The sequence below is a fragment of the Serinus canaria genome, chromosome 5 (assembly GCF_022539315.1).
Source record: "Serinus canaria isolate serCan28SL12 chromosome 5, serCan2020, whole genome shotgun sequence".
Lineage (NCBI taxonomy): Eukaryota > Metazoa > Chordata > Aves > Passeriformes > Fringillidae > Serinus > Serinus canaria.
Genome location: NC_066319.1, coordinates 14244781 through 14264063, shown reverse-complemented (window position 1 = coordinate 14264063; position 19283 = coordinate 14244781). Strand labels below are relative to the sequence as shown.

The following is a 19283-nucleotide window of genomic DNA, read 5'->3' as shown; positions in this document are numbered from 1 at the left end:
CCCGGCCCCGCTCGGCTCGGCCCCGCCCGGCCCGGGCCCGCTCGGTGCCCGCCCCCTGACGCGCGGCAGCGGCGCCGCCGCCGGAAGCGGGCGCGCGGCCGCTTCCTGTGTTTATGTAGGGCCGGGCCGGCGGCACCGGGACCAGCGCGGCACCGACACCGGCAGCGAGGGGCGGCCGCCATGGCGGTGTCCGAGAGCCAGCTCAAGAAGATGCTCACCAAGGTACAGGCGCGGCCCAGCAGGGCTCGGCCCGCGGGCGGCAGCGGGGCCCAGCGCCCGGGAGGCTCCGGGGAGTTGGGTCGGGAAGGGAGGAACGGCAGCGAGGCTAAAATGGTCGTGCCCAGCTGCGGGGCTGGGCTGGGACAGGGCCAGGGCCAGTGCCAGGCACCGGCGGGGCCGTGCGGGGCACACGGCGCTTGAGCTCCCCGGTGAGGGAGGGGCGAGGCGAGCTCAGCATCACGGATGGGCTGGGGTGGGTTTGGTGATTGCCCCTGTGTAAGGCAACGGGGAAATCTCCTGGAAGGCAAATCATTAACCACTGAATCATGCCGAGCCACTCCTCACTGCAAACTGGGCTTTGTCCAGCTGCTCGGAATGAAAACCCCTAAGGCTGGCACGTAGGGCGAGTTACGGCTTTGTTGGGGGGATTTTGGAAAATTTTTGGCAGCATTTAATCATAGGTGTAGCGTTTTGGACTGAAGTACAATGGTTGAGAATCCGATCAAAACCAAAGGCACGTTCATCTGCATGGAGTCGTAAGCAGATTTTTTTATCCGTCTGAAAATGAGTGTTGAATACCTAGTCAGTGTCAGCAAATGAGATCGTTTGTGTATTTGTACACACCTGTCTTTGCTAAGTTAATTACTGCAATTCCATAGAAGAAATAGAATTTAAGGTAGTCCATTGTCCTTGTTCCCCCACACTTGTAAAATTTATACTCCTGTCTGACTTTCTGTAGGTGATGAAAATGAAGATGCTATTTCATTATATTTGTTTTTAAAAAATAGTTGCACTTTCTGTTCTAGACAAGGAAGTTTAGTGGTATTTCACATATTGGATAGTTCAGTGTGTGAGATAACAAAAGCTTGATCCTACTTTGGGGGAACCTAAGCACTTAATTTAACTTCATGTATTTACCTGCTGCCAGATCTTGAAAAGCTTCATCTTTCTGTGATCTCTTTCCTGGTATGTAAAATGAGGGGAATGTATTTGCAATCTGAGAATGGAGGAGGAAAAAGGAGTCCAGAAATTAAGAATTCAAATCAATCAGTTTTAGTTACCTTTGTAGAAACCACTAGGATCTTATATTTTCCAAAGAGATTTTGACATTTATTGGAAATCAATCTAAGTACGGAAATTAACAGCTGAAATTAACATTTAATTTTGCTTGTGCCAGTAGCTGGAATTATACAACTGTACTAAGTAATCATCACTCAGTGTAAAAACAGTTTGTAAGACTATTATCTTTCTTTGTTTTAATAGGGATATGAAAATGCTTGCTTAATGTTCAGGTGTTGTGCCTAATTTTTGAAAGCGCCCCCAATAACCAAATTTGTGGTTCATCAGCCCCATGGTGTGCCAGATTCACAGAGTGCCTGCTGAGCAGGCAGACACTGTTTTATCAGTTCTTGACTCAACTCACTTGAGATGCTTGTGCCAAAAGTGGAAGTAAAGCCTGACTCTGCTTACTTCTTTACTGCCAGGGTGGCTAGGCACTGTCACAGGCTGCCTGGAGAAGCTGTGATGTCCCATCCCTGGCAGTGTTCAAGGCCAGGCTGGAAGGGGCTCTGAGCAGCCTGGGATAGTGGAAGGTTCCCCGCCTTGGGCTGGGAACAAGATCATCTTTGAGGTTGCTTCCAACCCATACCATTCTATAATCCTTGTGCTTTTTTGGAGCTTCTGTTAGCAGAATCCTGCTCTCTTTTTAACAGTGATTATGCCAATCTTGTTGAGGCTCTATCCTGAACCATAAGGTTTGTTCCTATGAGAAGGCCCTGCCTTTTAAAAGTAGCTGATGACCAGCTGTCATTTGTCCTGTAGTGGCACCTGCAGTGGTGTGGGTATGTGCTGCCAGTCTCTGGCTGGTGTATGTGAAAATTCCTCCATGTCCAGGCAATGCCTGTTCCTGCTTCTGCCAGGTGCTGGGGAGAGAGGGAGGGATGGAGGAATGTATTCAAATATTAACAAAGTTGTTGCTCTGTCAAGCCCTGCTGCACACTCCCAATCCTGCACCAGTTTTACATAGGAGGCTGAGATGCTTTGCTGCAGCACTCCCACCAAAACAGCATCCAGGGGCTGACTGACCTCTGTGCTGGTGCTGCACACAGGAATCCCTGCTGGAGGGGTTGCTTTCTGTCCCACAGACCAGCACTTTGCAGACAGACGTGTGGCTGTTTTGTCCTTGGTCATTTGAGGTAGAGCAGTCACAGCATCACCCGAGGTGCTGGTGCTTCCTCTAGACTGAGGTGGCATGGTGGGTTCATCTCTGCTCAGTAAATCCAAGTTGTCATGCCCCAGAGGAGCATCCTTGTCAGTCTCTGGAGGTGACAGGAAGAAGAGTTAATTTCTAAGCTTCACAACTCATGAGTGTTTGTCAGGGCCAAGGTGACCTTTAGCTGTGGCACCACAGTTTGCTCTTGGATGATGTCTGAATTAATTTGTTCAGATGTTGTTAACATTTGTGTGCTTTGGATGTCAGACATTTCATTGTGCTGGGCCCTCTGTCTTCCTACCATGGTTCAGTGAAAGGTTGCTGGCTGTGTTCCTGAAGACATCCGAAGATTGAAATTTTTTAAAATTGTATTAGAATGAAAAAATTGTCAGGGGATCACATTGCTGGCTTTTCTTTTCAATAGTAATTATCAGGAGAAATGACAGCAAGGCTAAAGGGCTGCACTGTGTGGTGAACCAGCTCTCTGTTGCCCAGGAGCCTCTCTGCTGTCTGTGGGTTATGGCTCTGAGACTGGTGAATTCTGCAGTGGTGTATCTGTGGTTTACAGGGCATCCATGCTGTTACTCCCTGCTCCTGATAAAAAGACAGTGGCAAAACCAGTATTATTGCTGGCAATATTGTGCCTTGATATATCTGCTTTCTAGCTGACAAAATACATGTAAATGCTAATCACTGATTGATAAATATGGTGTTGCTTTGAAAAGTGCTATGAAATAGATCTGTGTGGTTCATATCCTCAATAGCTGTTTGTCAGGAATGTTCAAAACATCACTGTATTCATTTGGAGATGATTTTTCTTTTTTTTAAAGATTCATTCATATTTCTCAGATACACTTGGTTGTGGTAGAACATGAAAGAAATGCAATAGCTCTTTCCCAAATCAGTTGATGCTTACACCCTTGTTAAGACTTAACATCTTGTTAAAGTTCAGTGGGTTATACAGGCAGTGGTTAAGGAGTGTGGACAAATAAATTGTTATTCCAAACTAAGAGTGAAGAAGAATGTCCATGTATAGATGTAAACTCTCATAAATGCTGTCTGTTGGGTAAAATAAAAAAAATGAATTAAATTATACTAAAAATTTAGCTTCTGAAGTATTTTCTTTCTCTTTTGTTTTCCAGTACAAGTATAGAGACCTGACCATACAGGAGACAACCAGTGTTATTACTCAGTACAAGGACCTCAAACCTGTCATGGATTCATATGGTTAGTCTGTGCATGAGAAATTTTTTTCTGGTGAATTGTTGATGTGTTAGGTGTCTTTGGTAGTTTTTTTGGGGGGGAGGGGGAAGAAGATTAACACCAGAAAACATAACTTGAGTTTCTCTTTTTTGTCTCTGACATCAACACTTTTTAAAAGCACAGACTCAGTAATATAGTAGGATTACTTTAGAAAATAACTATTTAATGTGCCAAGAAGTGTCACGTTTTTCACAGCTTAACTTTTAGTTAATCACTCACTGATGTCATCAGTTGGTGTCCTGAGATTGCTGGTATCTTACAAATTCAGCTTTGCTGCCATATAAAGACATTTTTAAAATTCTGTGTAGGAAGAACTGGAAATCAATGAAGAAATGCTTCATTTAAAATCACTGTGGTAGTCCTTAAGGGTATGAAGAAAACAGAGCCAAGTATACAGAAAATTGGCATGAGAGTTTTATAATGTAAATTATCAATGATAATCACTGTTTGTTAGCTGTTTTAAAGTATCTAAGTTAAGTGTGTCAAAGGAAGATGATATCTAGGGTTTCACAGCATACAGTGAGCCAGCATAGGTGCTGAGGTCAGCCTTATGGTCACCTTTTTTTAACTGTTACCTGTGGGATTCCTTTGTGATCTAATTTATATTATTAATACATCATCAAAAATTTTAAAGTCTTCTGCTTTTTAAGTTGTGTATCTGAATTGAGAAATATTAAGAAGGGACATGGACAGGTAAAAGGTGAATTAGTTTTAACTTGAGTAGCTGCAAGCCAGCAGCTGTCACAGAAATAAAAATTCATGCAGTGACTGAAAAAACAAAGCAGGAGTGAAAGGACTGTGGCTGGAATAGCTGCACATGTTTGCATAAGATGGTGATCACAATTCCAGTTATCCTTGAGCTGTAGCCATTTGTGTTCCCTAATGCTCTTTAAGCTGCCTGGAAGAGGCTAAGCACAGAATCACTTACAGATAATCGATATTATTTGTAGCAGTGACATCAGCTGCAAGAAAGTGATTACATGTGGGAAAGGGATTTGGGGAGAGTTCTTGTGTCCTTCACTCTACATGACAAACAATGAACAAAGCCATCAAAGAAATTTTTTTCCATTCAAAGGAGAGGGGGAAATGTGGGAAATGGATTTGTAGAGCATTCTCAAAGCCTGACAGAAGGCTCAGATAGTATGCATCTGTATGCAAACTTTGAGATAAGAACTGCTGACTTAGAAATGCATGGAACTAGAAATAAGTTTCAAAGGATGGCCTTGCAAATAAGACTAGATACTTTTGAGGAAATAGAACTATGCAAGATACATTGTAGTAGGACCCAGGAGGGGTAATTTTAGATGATTGGTTTAAGACATTTACAGCATGGTATAGCAAAAGCTGATAGGACAAGAAACACTTATAGTGTAATGTAATTAGGAAATAGTTACCTTCTAATTGTGATGGTGAAAATTATAACATCTGTATTGTCTCACCCTTCTCATGAGACTAAAAATGGAATAAAAGATTTTAAAATGCCTCTCAGGTGCCCCATCTCTAAGTCAGAGAAGAGCATAATCTGACAATTACATGCTGATGAGACAGTTTTCAAGTTCATATTATTAATGAAATACATACCCCCACTGACATCCCAATATGTTCTACCTGCCTTTGCAGAACATCAGCACCACAATAACTGTGCACAGTAACCTACATTTGAATTATGTCTAGAAACTATCAGTAGGAATTCAGAAGATAAAAGCTTCTTCAACAGAAGCTGATTCATTCAGCTGAGAATAACTGGATTAAAAGTATGAGGAAACTAAATACAGCAACTCAGTAAATTTAGGTCAGAGTTCTTGTGCAGTTTGTGACTAATATTTGTCAGACTCAAGCACTTTTTCTTCCTCTTCAGTGTGTTACTGTTTGGTTAAATTACCTTTACTGATTTTGTAATAGATGCCTGTGGCCCAGGAATTTTCAGTATTCTTGCTGACCTGTTTTTTGGCATAGGGAATTCTTTAATAAACCTCAGATAACAGTTGTTTTTTAAATCAAGTTTTAGTTCAGATTATCTTTGCAGCAATTTGCATTGCTTGGATTTTGCAAGGTTCCATCATTTTATTTGGTCACTGAATGAGGAAAGAGTTTTATTTGTAGAGAAGGTCGTTTGACAATGATTAATCATTCATTTCTCAGAAGTGTGTTATTCATAAAGAGTTGCCTGACTGTAAACAGTCATCTGCTAATCCATAAAGCAAGAGCTGAACCTTTCAGGCTGAGTTTATATGTGTCTAACTTGTGAAAACTTATGCCAATAGATAGATGGGGAATAACCTGAACTGAGATTAACATAACCAGTATGTTTGTTTTAAAAATACTGTTTGTTCTCTTTCAGTTTTTAATGATGGTTCATCCAGGGAGTTGATGAGCCTTAGTGGAACCATTCCTGTGCCTTACAGAGGTATGCATGTATTATAATTATTATCATCCCCATTATTTTCCCAAATTGCATTAAAAACTTGGATTTGTCCTAATTCAACTTCACTACTTCTTTGATCATTCTTTTCTTGAAATCCTTTACTTGTCCAAAGTAAAATATTTCAAAGAAATTGCTCTCCATTTTTGCTGCAGGATAAAATTGGAATGCTGACCATTGCTTCTTCAGTCATTTACAGCTTTGTAGCATCTTTTTTCTTTCAGCACTGCACGTTTTTTCAGGCTTGTCAGTTGAATTGAGGGTTACAAACCATTTATTGCTGCAGCTAATGATAATTCAAATTTAGAGTCTTATAATGTTGCATTATAGAACTAAGGAGGCTGTGTATTAGTGGTGAATGATGATTGTCAATCAAATTCTGTAAATTGTTCTGAAAATGTTGAGTTTGTGGCCATAGTGTTACCTGTTCATTGAATGTTATTAGTAAATTTTGTCTCGGCTTCTAACTTTGTTAGAAGTTGAATTTACTGGGTTTAGGAGTTTTTAATAAATCTGAATACAGGAGGACAGTTGAAGAATTGAGACAGCTTCTAAAATCTTTCAAAATATCTTTTCTAGGTAACACATACAATATCCCAATTTGCTTGTGGCTGCTGGACACCTACCCTTTCAACCCCCCAATTTGTTTTGTTAAACCCACTAGCTCCATGACAATAAAAACTGGGAAGCATGTTGATGCAAATGGAAAGATATACCTTCCCTACCTGCATGAGTGGAAATATGTAAGTATAGGGAACTTAAAGTTCTCAAACTGCTCATTCTGCATTCCTCAAGAAAGTTCTATCATTTTTAATAAAAACCATAGTCTTTGTTAGAGATCTTAAACCATTTTTAAAATTAAGTCAACTGTATTTTGTGGAATGTCCTAAAGTTCAGGATGTTGCATTCTGTGTTCTGGTTATTTAATGTAATTAATTGTATCTTCAGTTATAGCTTGCCTGATTAAACAATGCAGCACAAGGTGTCCTCTCCCCTGGCAAGAGAGTGATGTGAAGATTTGTGAGATAAGAATATTTACAGCAGGGAAATTATAAATTTACTTAAAACATCTCTGTGACTAAAATGGACTTTTACAAGTCTTGGCTTGGGCTTCTTTATGCAGACATTCCTGGAGCCTCATGTAAATGGATATATTTGCTTTACCAGTAAATAGAGGCATTGAGCAGTGCAGGCCTCATAGCAGTTTTAGCCAAAACATGGACTTGTAAAGAAGCTGAACTGTGTTGACAAGACTAGAAAAATGATACAAGATGCATGGTTCTGTATAAAGTGATTAACAGGACTGCATTTACTAAGACTGGGTGTGTGGTAGTTCAGTGCTTGCACAGTAATAGTGGAAAAAGACTGCCCAGGTCAGGTGTTGAACACAGCAAGAGGATCGTCTAAGGTACAGCTGATACAGAACTCTTTCAGTTTGAGAGGCTGGTAAAAAATAAGTAAGTGGATTATAGAGCTAAGTAAACTCTGTATTGGGGTATTTTATCTGGTGCTGCATTCATGATGCTTGTTCTTATTTTGGCAAAATGAAATCATGCCTATATTGAGTAGTTATAAACAGAGAGGCCTGTTTTAACTGTATTTCAAGGAGGTTTGTGCCACTCCTTAGTGAGTTAGAATATTTTTTCTGTTGACACATTCTGAATCAGTGCAAAAGCTGTGATGTATGAAATTGAAATGTCTAAAAAACTTGGGATCTCTATATTTTTCATGTTGGGTCATGGATTTAATTTTTAAAATATTATTATAATTCATCATTGGATATTTATACCCAGTCATTTCTTGTCCTGCAGTTGATGTGGAACCTTGTATTACCCAGTTTTTTCTGGCTGTGTTTTGCTGTATGGTTTTGAGTACAAGCTGACTGGGTTTGGTATGTGTAATAGAATCCAGAAAGGAAGTTAATTATGCACATATATATACATATGAGAGATACACATTTTAAGAACATTTAAACCCACAAATAAAAGGAATGCCTTTGAGAGCTGATGGAATGGCATCCTATTGCTGCTACAGTCAGTTAAACTGTCTTTTAGCAAAATGAACAACTTGTGATTTGCTTTCCCTCCCAGCCCCAGTCAGACTTGTTGGAGCTGATCCAGGTCATGATTGTTGTGTTTGGAGAGGAACCTCCAGTGTTTTCTCGTCCTACTGCTTCCTCCAGCTACCCCCCTTACCAGGCAACAGGCCCACCAACCAGTAAGTGCTCATCACTACTCCTTTAATAATCATCTTCATATTTCAAAGGGATTGTTGCCCTTCACAGTTTGCCTACAAATAATGCATTTTACTTTTTATATTGCTGACTAATGAATTCACCTGGGCTGTGAAGTTACTTCACTTTACCTTGTTGGACTCAATGATCTTAAAGGTCTTTTCCAAGTAAAAAGGTTCTGTGAGTCTAAGAATTCATGTGAGCCTTTGGGTTTTAGAAGGGAAAAATCAAGTTTGTATTATAACCACAGCAAAACCCAGACAAAACCAGAACACTCTCAAACACCCTCAAAACAACCAGTGTCCTTTCAACATTTCAAGACAGACTTATAAAGTGATTATTCAAATAGCTTTGTATCTCAGTTATTTTCATTCTAAGGATACAAGCCCATCTTGTAAGTATCCTGCAACCATTGATTTCATAAGCACAAGCATACCCACAGCTTGTTTCATATGCCTACACTCCTGTGTGTCAGGTTTGTTTTTCTTTTTTTTACAAATTGCTGGCTGACTATTAAAAAAAAACTACCTTGTGATTGTTTTATTCTTTGTTCTCTGTTAAGCTGGTGTTCCAACTTGGTACCCATTCTTATTTTCTTGCAAAAATCCTCAAGACTTTGAAAATTATTTATTTATTTGAACCTCTGGAGGCATCTTATTTTAAAGACTGAGGATGGGTAGGTGGGGGAAAAAGAAGAAGTGGGAAGCAGAAAATCCTAGAAATTCTTCCAGGAGGAGATTCTGTATTAGGTGGGAAAAAGCCAAAAAAATAGTAGCATAGACCTCAAGTCAAAGACTGGGACAGTAGGGAAGGGGGAGCAGTTTAGCTGGAGATTGTTTATTTAATAAGGTTATAACAGTGCCACATGAATTTAATGGTACAGTAGCTTTATTTAGGGTTATTTATTTTTGCCAGATTTTTAAGGCTGTGTCCATTTTCTATTGAAATATGGCTTTTGCTTGATCACAGTGTTATTTTTGAAAAGCTGAAGTGCTGTTCATTGCCATTTCCAGCAGAACCCATTTTCAGCAAGGTTTTAGGCTCTGAACCTGTGGGAAAATGTGTAGCAAACATAACTGGGACCATTAGGAATAATTGACTAAAAGCAGGTCTTTGGGACTTTCCAGCTTGTCTGTGGCTACCCTGCTTGTGAAAGCAGCAGAGGGTTGGGTTGTCCTGATTTTCCAGGAACAGTGGGGGTCAGTGTAAGTGTAGTTTTAGCAGGTTGTGACTTGTGCCTTAAGGACAAACCTGCAATGAGCCACATTTGATTGCTCTTGTAGTCACTCAAAGCTGAAGTGCTTTGAATTACTGTTTTCAATTCAATTGAGCTGAAGTACTGTGAATTACTTCAGAGCTGAAGTAATTCTAGTGAAAGTGCTTCAGGGTTTTGAAATTACTAATAGCTACTTAGTTTTACTAGTGTCATCAGACTTTGCTTATTTTACAGACATTTAGGGTTTGGGTTTCTTCACATTATATATACATTGTTTAAGAAGAAATAAAGTCCTTTGACAAAAATTTTAATCATTTGAAAGCATTAAAGAGTGGGAATATCTCCACTCTTAATAGCTCTTTAAAAAAAAAAAAGAGTTATTTGAGGAAATATTTCTAAAATTGCTAGAAATGTGGGATAAGTATGTCCAAAACATAATTGTGTCAGCTTCTCAAGAAAAATCTTAAACTTGCTAAGACTATTTAGACATTTATATTTATAAATATTTTAAAATTTTTAAATTATTTTAAAAAAATTAAATACAACTTCTAAACAGCAGAAATTACTCACTAAAGACATGGTTGAATCATGAAACAGCCAATCAACTACTTTGAAGCTACTTAAATTATGCACTTGTTATTGAGTGGGAAGACATCATTGGCTAGAAAGGTTAAATTCTTTTTTCAGCTATTACATAAAAAATGGAGACAGCTCTTCAGGTGGGTCATCTTAAATACCATGTTTTAGGGTACCCTAGCTGCAGATTCTTTTTTTTTTTCTTAGTACACCTATTTGTTGTGCATTTTTAAATCAATACCTACTTTTATCCATGCAGTAGTTAGTTTAAAGAAATTATTAAGAAAAAAAAATCCATATAACAATAAGATTATTTTTATATATGAGGAAGAACTTCTTTACATTGAGGATTTTAACTTCTGAAATGTAAAAAATGTAAACAAATGTAAACAAAATGTAATGTAAAAAATGTAAACAAAATTCTTGTTTTATTTAGCTTCCTATGTGCCAGGAATTCCAGGTGGAATATCTCCCTATCCAGCATCAAGCACTCCAAACCCAAGGTAAGAACCCCTTTAAACTATCATCATTTTTCTGATGGAGAATTTCACTGAATAGTGTCTAATCATAATTGTATTTTCTTATGGTGTATCTGTTGTATTCATGTTAGCAGGGTTTGTTAAAAGTGAGGGCTGAATTCTTGTCAGTAGCCAAAATTGGAGGAAGGTCTAGCATTCTTAGTTGCTTCAAATAAAATATATATGGGTGTGATAAATAGATTTTGAAATTACCTGACTCCCAGCTGTTATCTTTCTTCACTCATATATTTTTATATATTTATATATTATGTGACATAGAAAGAAATGTGCCCCTAAAAGTCAGGATTTTATTAGCATCTCAAAAATTGAAAAACATTTTGCTGAGTTAATACAAACTTTGACTCCAGCATAAATGTGGACTTGGAGTAATCTAAGGGGATTTGAAGAACACAAAGTTACTTCAAAAGCTTTTTATTAATATTAACCAGGATTTCTTTCTTTATAATAGTTAGGAATAAAGCATTTCCAGAAGACTTGCAGATCTGTGTTAGTAAATAGTGAGATGTTGACTACTGCCTCCTAGTGTGTATTTATATTTTTTATATCATAATTATTGTTTTTATTAGTGATATCCTCATGTCCTGATTTTGTGGTAGGAGCATATGAGATTTTGGTGTAATATGAAGGAGCCTATGAAGCATGTTTATTTTTTAAAAAATTTTAAATGGCAAAACTTGTGAGGATTGGTGGGGGGTGGAGTGTATTTTTTTTAAGTTCTTACAACATGTTTTTTCCTCCTAAATGTGTTTGTTTAAAGTGCTCCTCATGGTTGTACAAAAGTAATAGAAGAACTGTTTTAAAATTTATAATTTATGAATTAATGGGAAGGTTTTAAGAACTATTAAATTTGCAGTTACCTGAAGAGAGACAGAACATGTTTATTTTATATTTTGTGGCTTTTTTTGGAATGCTTTGTTTAATTATTACTATAATTAATACTCTGCTACATGCTGGTGTTTGTCAGTCGAGTGCTGACTAATTTGTGTCCTTGTTTTAGGTGACAGCAATTGTATTTTAGAAAGGTGGTGTAGACTGTCACATGTCATCTCATTATTGTTTCAGTGAGCAAATGAATACTTTTGCTTTCTTTATACATCAGAGCAGGACTGAAAATTCTGGGGGAGTAGTTTTCACCTTGCAACCATATTTTGCACAGCATTTTTAGGTTTACATAAAGCACCTAATCAGTCATCTTCTTAACTGTGCTCATATTAAAAATATTAGTTTGAAATTGTTGTGTGGGAGTTTGTAGCTAGAATAATTTGTTTTGGATGCTTGTGGCATTTCATATAGCAAAACAAGGAGATTCAGGAGAATTTGTTATCCAAATATTGACCAGGCAATAACTAGATAAGGTTTCAGATAAAATGGTACCTTAATACCAGAAATACCAGTTGTGAAAGATGTTAATGTGAACAGGAAAAATGCCTGCAATTTTAACATTTTTATTATGCAAATGACTGTTTAACATGGTGGCAAGAAAGATAATCTAGATGGATGATATTTTCCTAATAGTTGCATAACATTAGCATATCTTTCTTTGTCAAAGCAGCTTCCCAAACTATCCTTACCCAGGTGGTGTTCCCTTTCCAGCAACCACTAGTGTGCAGTACTACCCTTCTCAGCCTCCTGTCACCACTGTTGGTGAGTACCTTGGAAAGGGCTTCTCTCAAGGAAAGCTTCTCTCTGTAACTGATATGTAAATAAATGAAATGGAAAAAAGAACATGTTGCTCTTACTCTGAAGTTCCAAAGCAATGATCTTTAATTAAAATTTATTCAAAGGAAGAAAAAAATACATTTTATTCACCTTCAGTCAGGAATTTGATAAATTTTTGGGTTTATGCAATATTTTGTGTGTGCTTTGTGAATATTTTGAAGAGCACTGCATGTAACTACATGGGATTTTCCTTACCTTTTAATTGTAGGTGACTTTTGATTGTCTGCATTGCTCTGTTCATGGTTTAGAAAAATACCTTTATCATCATTTAAACATCAAATGGACTCTATTTATGCTTTCTTTCCTCCCAAAATAGTAACTTGCTAAAGTAGCAGTTTGGAATGAGCTTCATTGTTAGTGAGTTTCTTCTCCAGCCTCTTCCCTTTTGCTTCTTACTGATCTCTACTTGTCACTTCCTCCTTTGTTCCCTTCAGCATCAGCATTTAGGGTGTTGACCTGTGTCTTTTCCCAGTCTGCTGCTCTCTGGCCCCTGCTTTCCACCCTGCCCCTCACTGCCAGTGTATGTGTAGAAGACTGGGAGCCAGTGATAGATGTCACCTAGTGTAGTGGGAAGCTGGTGCAGCTGGCTGATTCCAGCTGGCTGATACTCCCTTTGGCACAGTTTCATGGCGAGGGTGTAGATTCTGCTGTGATGTTGTTCATTAGCAATCCACTGTAGACTCTTAAGCCCTGTAATTTAGAAGTGCATCCATGGGTTCTTCATCTAATGTGTGAACTCAGTTATTTATGGAATGGCCTGGGTTAGAGTCATAGAATGTCTTTTCTTTCCAGAACTGTGTGTATTTTGTGGTTTTTCTTCACATACATGGGGACAAGGCAAGGGAAGAGAGATGCTTCTACTTTACTCTTACTAAAATATCTGAGGAGTTCTGTTACTACAGAATTTGAAAGCAGCAGTAAGTTGTATGTTGTATTTTTCTTGTGCCTGATCCTGTCCTTTGTGTCCAGCTTCTTTCAGCCTTTTCAGTTAAGAAAGTATTTTCTGGAAGTTCTTGGCTGCTTCAGTGGTGCCCTGCAGTCTGAGATGATGTGAGTCTGCCATGCACAGTGCAAGGAAGCTGCTGTCCCACTCAAGTACCTCAAACAGTGCTTGGTGTTGTGGGGCTGCACTTCTGTCCAGGAGAATTCATGGTTTCCACTGGCTCTCCTGTAGGGAGCTGATAACATTTCTGGGCAAACTTGGCTTTCTGCAGTGTCCTTCTCAAACAAATCCAAGTGTTAATTTAAAATAGAAATATATTCTATTTAATTTTTTCCCTTCTTTTCAACCCCACTGAAGATCAATAGAGGTGCAGTATCTGCAAAGATAGAAGACTCTTCCAGCCCTGAGTTAGATCATGTGTGATACCAAGTTGTAATGCAGGTTTCATAGTGACAATTTAACATTACACTGACTCATTTGCTGCAGCTAGGTAAAAACCTTACACCTGGTTTACATGGCTTATCTCTTGTGCCAGATGAAATGCAAACAAATCTTTTTTGATCATCCACTACACTTAAAATACTGTGAGGTGGTTTTGTTGTGTTTGTTTTGTTGGGTGTTTTTTTACAGTCCAGTATTGTTTTTTTCTTTTGAACTGAAAATGTTTCTTTTCTGTACAGTTTGTTTGTTTGGCTGTGGTTTATTGGGATAGTTTATTTAAGAGCATATCAGTTGTTACAGCTGCAGAGTTTTGTGTGGGTGGTGGTGTTTCCTGTAGTGAACCTAGTTCAAACCTAGTTTGAATAGAATGAAAATGTTCATGCAAAGTAGCTCAAGTTTTTCACCGTCACTGGTTTTACAAATAAATCCTTTAGAGTTTTTCTTTCTGTTCAGTCATCTGCCATTAATTACTTTTTTGGTGCAGTTACTGGTTTGATGATTCTGTAAGGTCACTTCTGAAACCAGACTCTGCTAGTAAAGGTTAAAGGTTTCAGAGTTCTGTTGATTTAAAGACCATGTGCCATGAAATCTTCTCCAAGCTGGGCTAATTATGGAAGTGACAGAAGATGCTATGGGTTCATGCTCTGTAAGAAGATACATTGATTGAGCTGTATTAAAATGATGCTTTTTATGTTCAAAGACCTCTACCCTACCTGGTGGCATTTCTGTGGGAACTTGTATTGTGTTAGGTGTATTGTGATTTTATATTTTTTTTTCCTCTGTCCTACTTTACTGTTAAAGTGAGCCTTGCATAAAAACTCCCAGAGTGAGGGATGTCAGGGGAAAAGAAAGTAAGCATAAGTTTTACTGATACTGGTTCTGGCTGATTCTGACTTTGTGTTAGAGTAATTAATTATTTAAAGTAAACAGTAACTAAGATCATGCTAATGCTGTTTTTTGAAGGGAAATCAGGCCTTACCTTAACCAGGAAGTCCTATACAGTGAATAAACTCTGTCCTAGATAGTTTTAAGTTTTACTTCTCAGTGTAGAAAGTGCTGTTGTTCTTTTCTCCTTTTCATAAGAAGCATCAATGATGGATTCCTGGGTTTGTGTATATGGTGCTATTTGACAACTTCTGTTGCTGGCTCTAAGAGTTCACCAGATTTTGCAAGTTATCTTGTTGACTGGCAACAGAGTGAATTTTTAGGCCACAACTGTAAATCAGTTTGATGTGTTGGGACTTTTATATTTTCTTAAGGCTTTCTTTGCACCAGTTGTGTAATAATTCAATCTCTTTATTTTTTCAGTGGAATTTCCTTTTTTTTTTTTTTTTTTAAAGTACACATATTCTGGTGCAAATTACAGGTATGCAAAGTGCTGACATTAGTAATGATCAAAATTTATGTTTTCTGTATTTTAGAAGGCTTTGATGGATTAGTTAGCACGATGTGCTTCTTCCTGTAGTTCCTGTCATTCATTTGCATAGCTTTATTTTCCCACCCATGTGGCTTGGTGTAGGTTTTGTGGACAGGAACAGAGTAAAAAGCATAGGGAAGACATACAATTTTATGTAGTCTTATTTTGATAGCAGAAGTTAAAAAAAAGTATTCAATTATATAAGAATCACATGAGCAGTGATGAATATTTTTTCTTTTTGAAATCTAGGGCACTGGTAAATGTGATGTGCATAATGCTGTAACAGCTTCAGGGTTTTGATAGCTGTGTCTGTGGATAAAAAGATACTTTGGCAAAAATTCTGCTTGCTTATTTTCTTTGCAGTTACAGAGCTTCAAATCTCTCTGCGTTTCATTCATAGCGGTTGTGAAGTTTAGGCACAAAAGCTGCTGTAATCTTGCTTTGTTGTTACAATGCAGTTGAAATTTCACTGATCTATAAGGTGTGAGGCACAAACCTGGGGAAACTGTGACCCTCCAGTTATTCCCACAGAATAACTGAAGTGGTTTGTGATAAGTATCACCAGCAGCCACTTCACGTTTGCTAGAGCACTCTGAGTTTCCTGGTCTGGAGACATATTGCACTTCTTGTGACAGACACAAAGTACTTGCCTTTCTGTTTAAAAGTGTGTTAGTGACAGACTCTTGAAATGATCCTTGAAAGGCTGATTTTCAAAAGCTCATTCAGGTCTCCTGCCCCTTCTGCTCACTTGCCCATAGGGATGTACTGTTCTTGAGCCTGGAAGAAGTGATCCTTGGATATTCACCTGCTGTCTTGGACCTCTCTTCCCTCTATGGTAAATTCCCATGGAATTCTTCCAAGAAGGTCTGTGAAGAGGCCAAAGTTAGCTCTCATGAAGCCCAGGGTTGCAATCTTATTCATTGTCCTGCTTTCTACTCGTGGGATGCAGAACTCCGTGATCTCATGGTCACTGCAGCCAAGGCTACCCCAACCTTTACATCTCCAACCAGATGTTCTTTGATAGTTCTACAAGGTCCAGCAGCACATCCTTCCTCCCTGGCTGCATCTGTATCAGAAAGTTATTGTCAGTGCTTTCCAGGAATCTCCTGGATTGTGTGTTCCTGGCTTGTTGTCCCTCCAGCAGGTGTCAGGGTGGTTCCCCATGAGAACCTGGGCTGCATGCCCTTCCTGGGAGTATCCCCACTTGAGCTGCATGGGTGGTGTCTATAACTCTCCCTTTGTGTTTCCTAGTTTAAAACTTTCCTTACCAGGGTAGGCAATAAAATTAAAAACAAAAAAGACCAACAAACCCTGAATTATTACCTGTAGGAGGTAAATTCATTGTCTCAAGCCAGCTGTTACATTAATTGTGGTTGAATACAACCTGCCCTTAACTCTTGTTCTTCTTTAAAAGGTCTTGGACTAGTAACATTTATGGACTTCAGAGGAAATGGCCACCTCATTTTTAAAATTCAAAAAGGGTGTGGATGTGGGAATAGTGAAGTGAATGAATGGATGCATACTTGTGTCCATCCTAGTGTGTCTCACTGTGATCCCATTGCTGCTTCTGGAAATTATTATGGAGAGCAGCTTGTTTTAGTGTCTCACACTGCTGAAGTACATAGAGCAGCTTGGCCACTTGCTATCCCAGCTGGCTTTATAGTGCAGCCCAGCATGAAAGTTAAGCTTGTACAACGTCCTTGTGCAGGACCCAGCAGAGATGGCACCATCAGCGAGGACACCATCCGCGCTTCCCTCATCTCGGCCGTCAGCGACAAGCTGAGGTGGCGCATGAAGGAGGAGATGGATCGCGCACAAGCCGAGCTCAACGCCTTGAAACGCACAGAGGAGGACCTGAAGAAGGGGCACCAGAAACTGGAAGAGATGGTGACTCGCCTGGATCAGGAAGTGGTAAGCTGAGAATAGCCTCTGCTCCCCACCTGAGTATTTCTAGTAGTGAACAGAAGCTTGGAATGAATTAATTGTTAATCATACTAGAAAAAAACAAAGCTTCCAGTCCATTGTGCTTTCTCTCTTTTGCAGCTGGGGGCTTGTGCTCAGACTGAAGCAAGTCAGAAATAGCAGTGACCATGAGATGCAGTGTCCTGCATGTGTCTTACAAATGTCATTGCTCAGTAGTAGAGGAACAGTATTATTTTTCCCCATTCTTCCTGTGAAAGATGTTAGTGGTGTGAGATTATTTAATATTTGCATCTCAGTTTATTTATAATAATGTGTAACAGCAGTACTGGAGAACAGTTCAGTGTCTTAGTGCAGAGAACACTGATTCTGGTCACAGCCTCCTTGTATAACTTCTCCTTTCCCAGTAGTCTCTCCTACTCACAGTATGCTCAGAAATTCCTACATTTTTTCCTTAAGGCGTCTTCTGCTTTGTCCATCTGCTCCTTGCACTACTGCTCAGGAGAAAGATTTTGTGATTGATGAAGAGTTTCTGAATCCAGCTCAGTGTTCAGATGTGGTTTTAAAAAGTCATTAGAAATTATTAATTGGACTAGAGTACTGGGGAATACTGCATTCTAAAGAAAATAATTACTTTGGCTTTCTTTTTACTATCTTAAGGTAGTTTAAATGGTTATTTTTTCTTTTTTAATGAGGCAACTTAGAAATACTTGGAGTGTTGGCATGCCTTCTCTACAGTTATAAATGGATAATGGATTGACATTATCTAAAGCAGATGTTACTTCTTTAAAAGAATCTGAAATCTACAGATTGATAACTTCCTTTTGTAAAAATCGTAGTAAGGATAAGCAGAGAAGTACAGAATGAAGTGGTATGTCCAAAGTCTTTCATCTAGACAATTGTATCACAAGAAGATAAACATCTTAATTGTTTTTAGGCTGAAGTTGACAAGAACATTGAACTTCTCAAAAAGAAGGATGAGGAGCTCAGTTCTGCCTTAGAGAAAATGGAAAGTCAGTCAGAAAATAATGACATAGATGAAGTTATAATTCCTACAGCACCGCTTTACAAGCAGATCCTGAACTTATATGCAGAGGAAAATGCAATTGAAGACACCATTTTCTACCTTGGGGAAGCACTGAGACGTGGAGTGATAGATTTAGATGTCTTTTTAAAGGTAGGTTTCTTGGGATGTTTTTAAGAGGTGCATTTTCAATGTGTTTACTTTGGACTCTTTGGTTCAGCTTACTAATGTTCATGATCTCTTCACAGAAGAGCATCCTGTAGGAACAGGAATATTTATACATTCAAGCATAAGTTTTAGAAAGTGATTTCAGAATTTAAAGACCAATTTTGAAAGCATTATAGATACAAAGTCATGTTGTTTCCTTCTCGTGTAGACCTTGCTAGTTCTGTTTATCTGCTGTTAGAAGAATCATTCTCTGCCCCATAGGCAGTGCACTAGTCTGATTGCACCTTATGGAGTGCATATTATTACTTTGATAAGAATATGTGTGGAGTTAATAATTAATTATTAGTATTATAATTTAATGAATTAGTTAATAATTAAAAATGGCAACAAATAGACTGTTGAGATTGCATTTGGCAGCCACCTGCCAGTCATTTTAAGCCAAGAAAATGCCATTTAGTAGAGTAATGAATGTAGTGTTTCCAAAAACCTGACATCCCATTTGGGTCACAGAGTACATGTGTATGGCAGTGCTGAGTTTTTATCAGAACTTTATGATTGCCAGCTGTTGTTTTTCTGTCTGCAGCATGTACGTCTCCTGTCTCGCAAGCAGTTCCAGCTGAGGGCATTGATGCAGAAAGCAAGGAAGACTGCTGGACTCAGTGATCTCTACTGAATTCCCAGACTAGCTGGGAAGTTAGGTTTCCTTGTGAAGCAGCCATTCTCTTGATCTTTCTCTTAATCAGTAGGTGCCCAGAGTAAGTTATTACATCATCCAAGTGTAAGATATTTTGAATCAATAATATATTTTCTTTTTGGTAAAGACTAGCTTTTATTAATGCACTTTCTATCTCCTGTAATCTTTGTGCTGGTGGACTTAACGCTGAATAAAACTTGTTGCATATTTTCTTCCTCTACAGAGCTGTGTATGACGTTTTCTTTTCCAATATGTAGTGTCAGCTTAACCATGCTTT

General features: G+C 38.6%; 1 protein-coding gene across 2 annotated transcripts; it reads left to right on the top strand.

The window, feature by feature from the left end:
• Positions 1 to 59: 59 nt before the first annotated feature.
• Positions 60 to 19226, top strand: TSG101 (tumor susceptibility 101). Of its 2 annotated transcripts, none has more exons than XM_050975893.1 (10): positions 60 to 222; positions 3574 to 3658; positions 6036 to 6101; positions 6696 to 6859; positions 8207 to 8333; positions 10578 to 10644; positions 12233 to 12324; positions 16909 to 17111; positions 18058 to 18297; positions 18896 to 19226. In XM_050975893.1, the coding sequence occupies exons 1-10, from the start codon at positions 181 to 183 to the stop codon at positions 18983 to 18985; spliced, it is 1176 nt and encodes a 391-aa protein (XP_050831850.1). In that variant the 5' UTR covers positions 60 to 180; the 3' UTR covers positions 18986 to 19226. The 2 variants fall into 2 exon arrangements, with proteins under 2 accessions (XP_050831850.1, XP_050831849.1); XM_050975892.1 differs by having other exon boundaries at positions 12230 to 12324.
• The last annotated feature ends 57 nt before the right edge of the window (positions 19227 to 19283 follow it).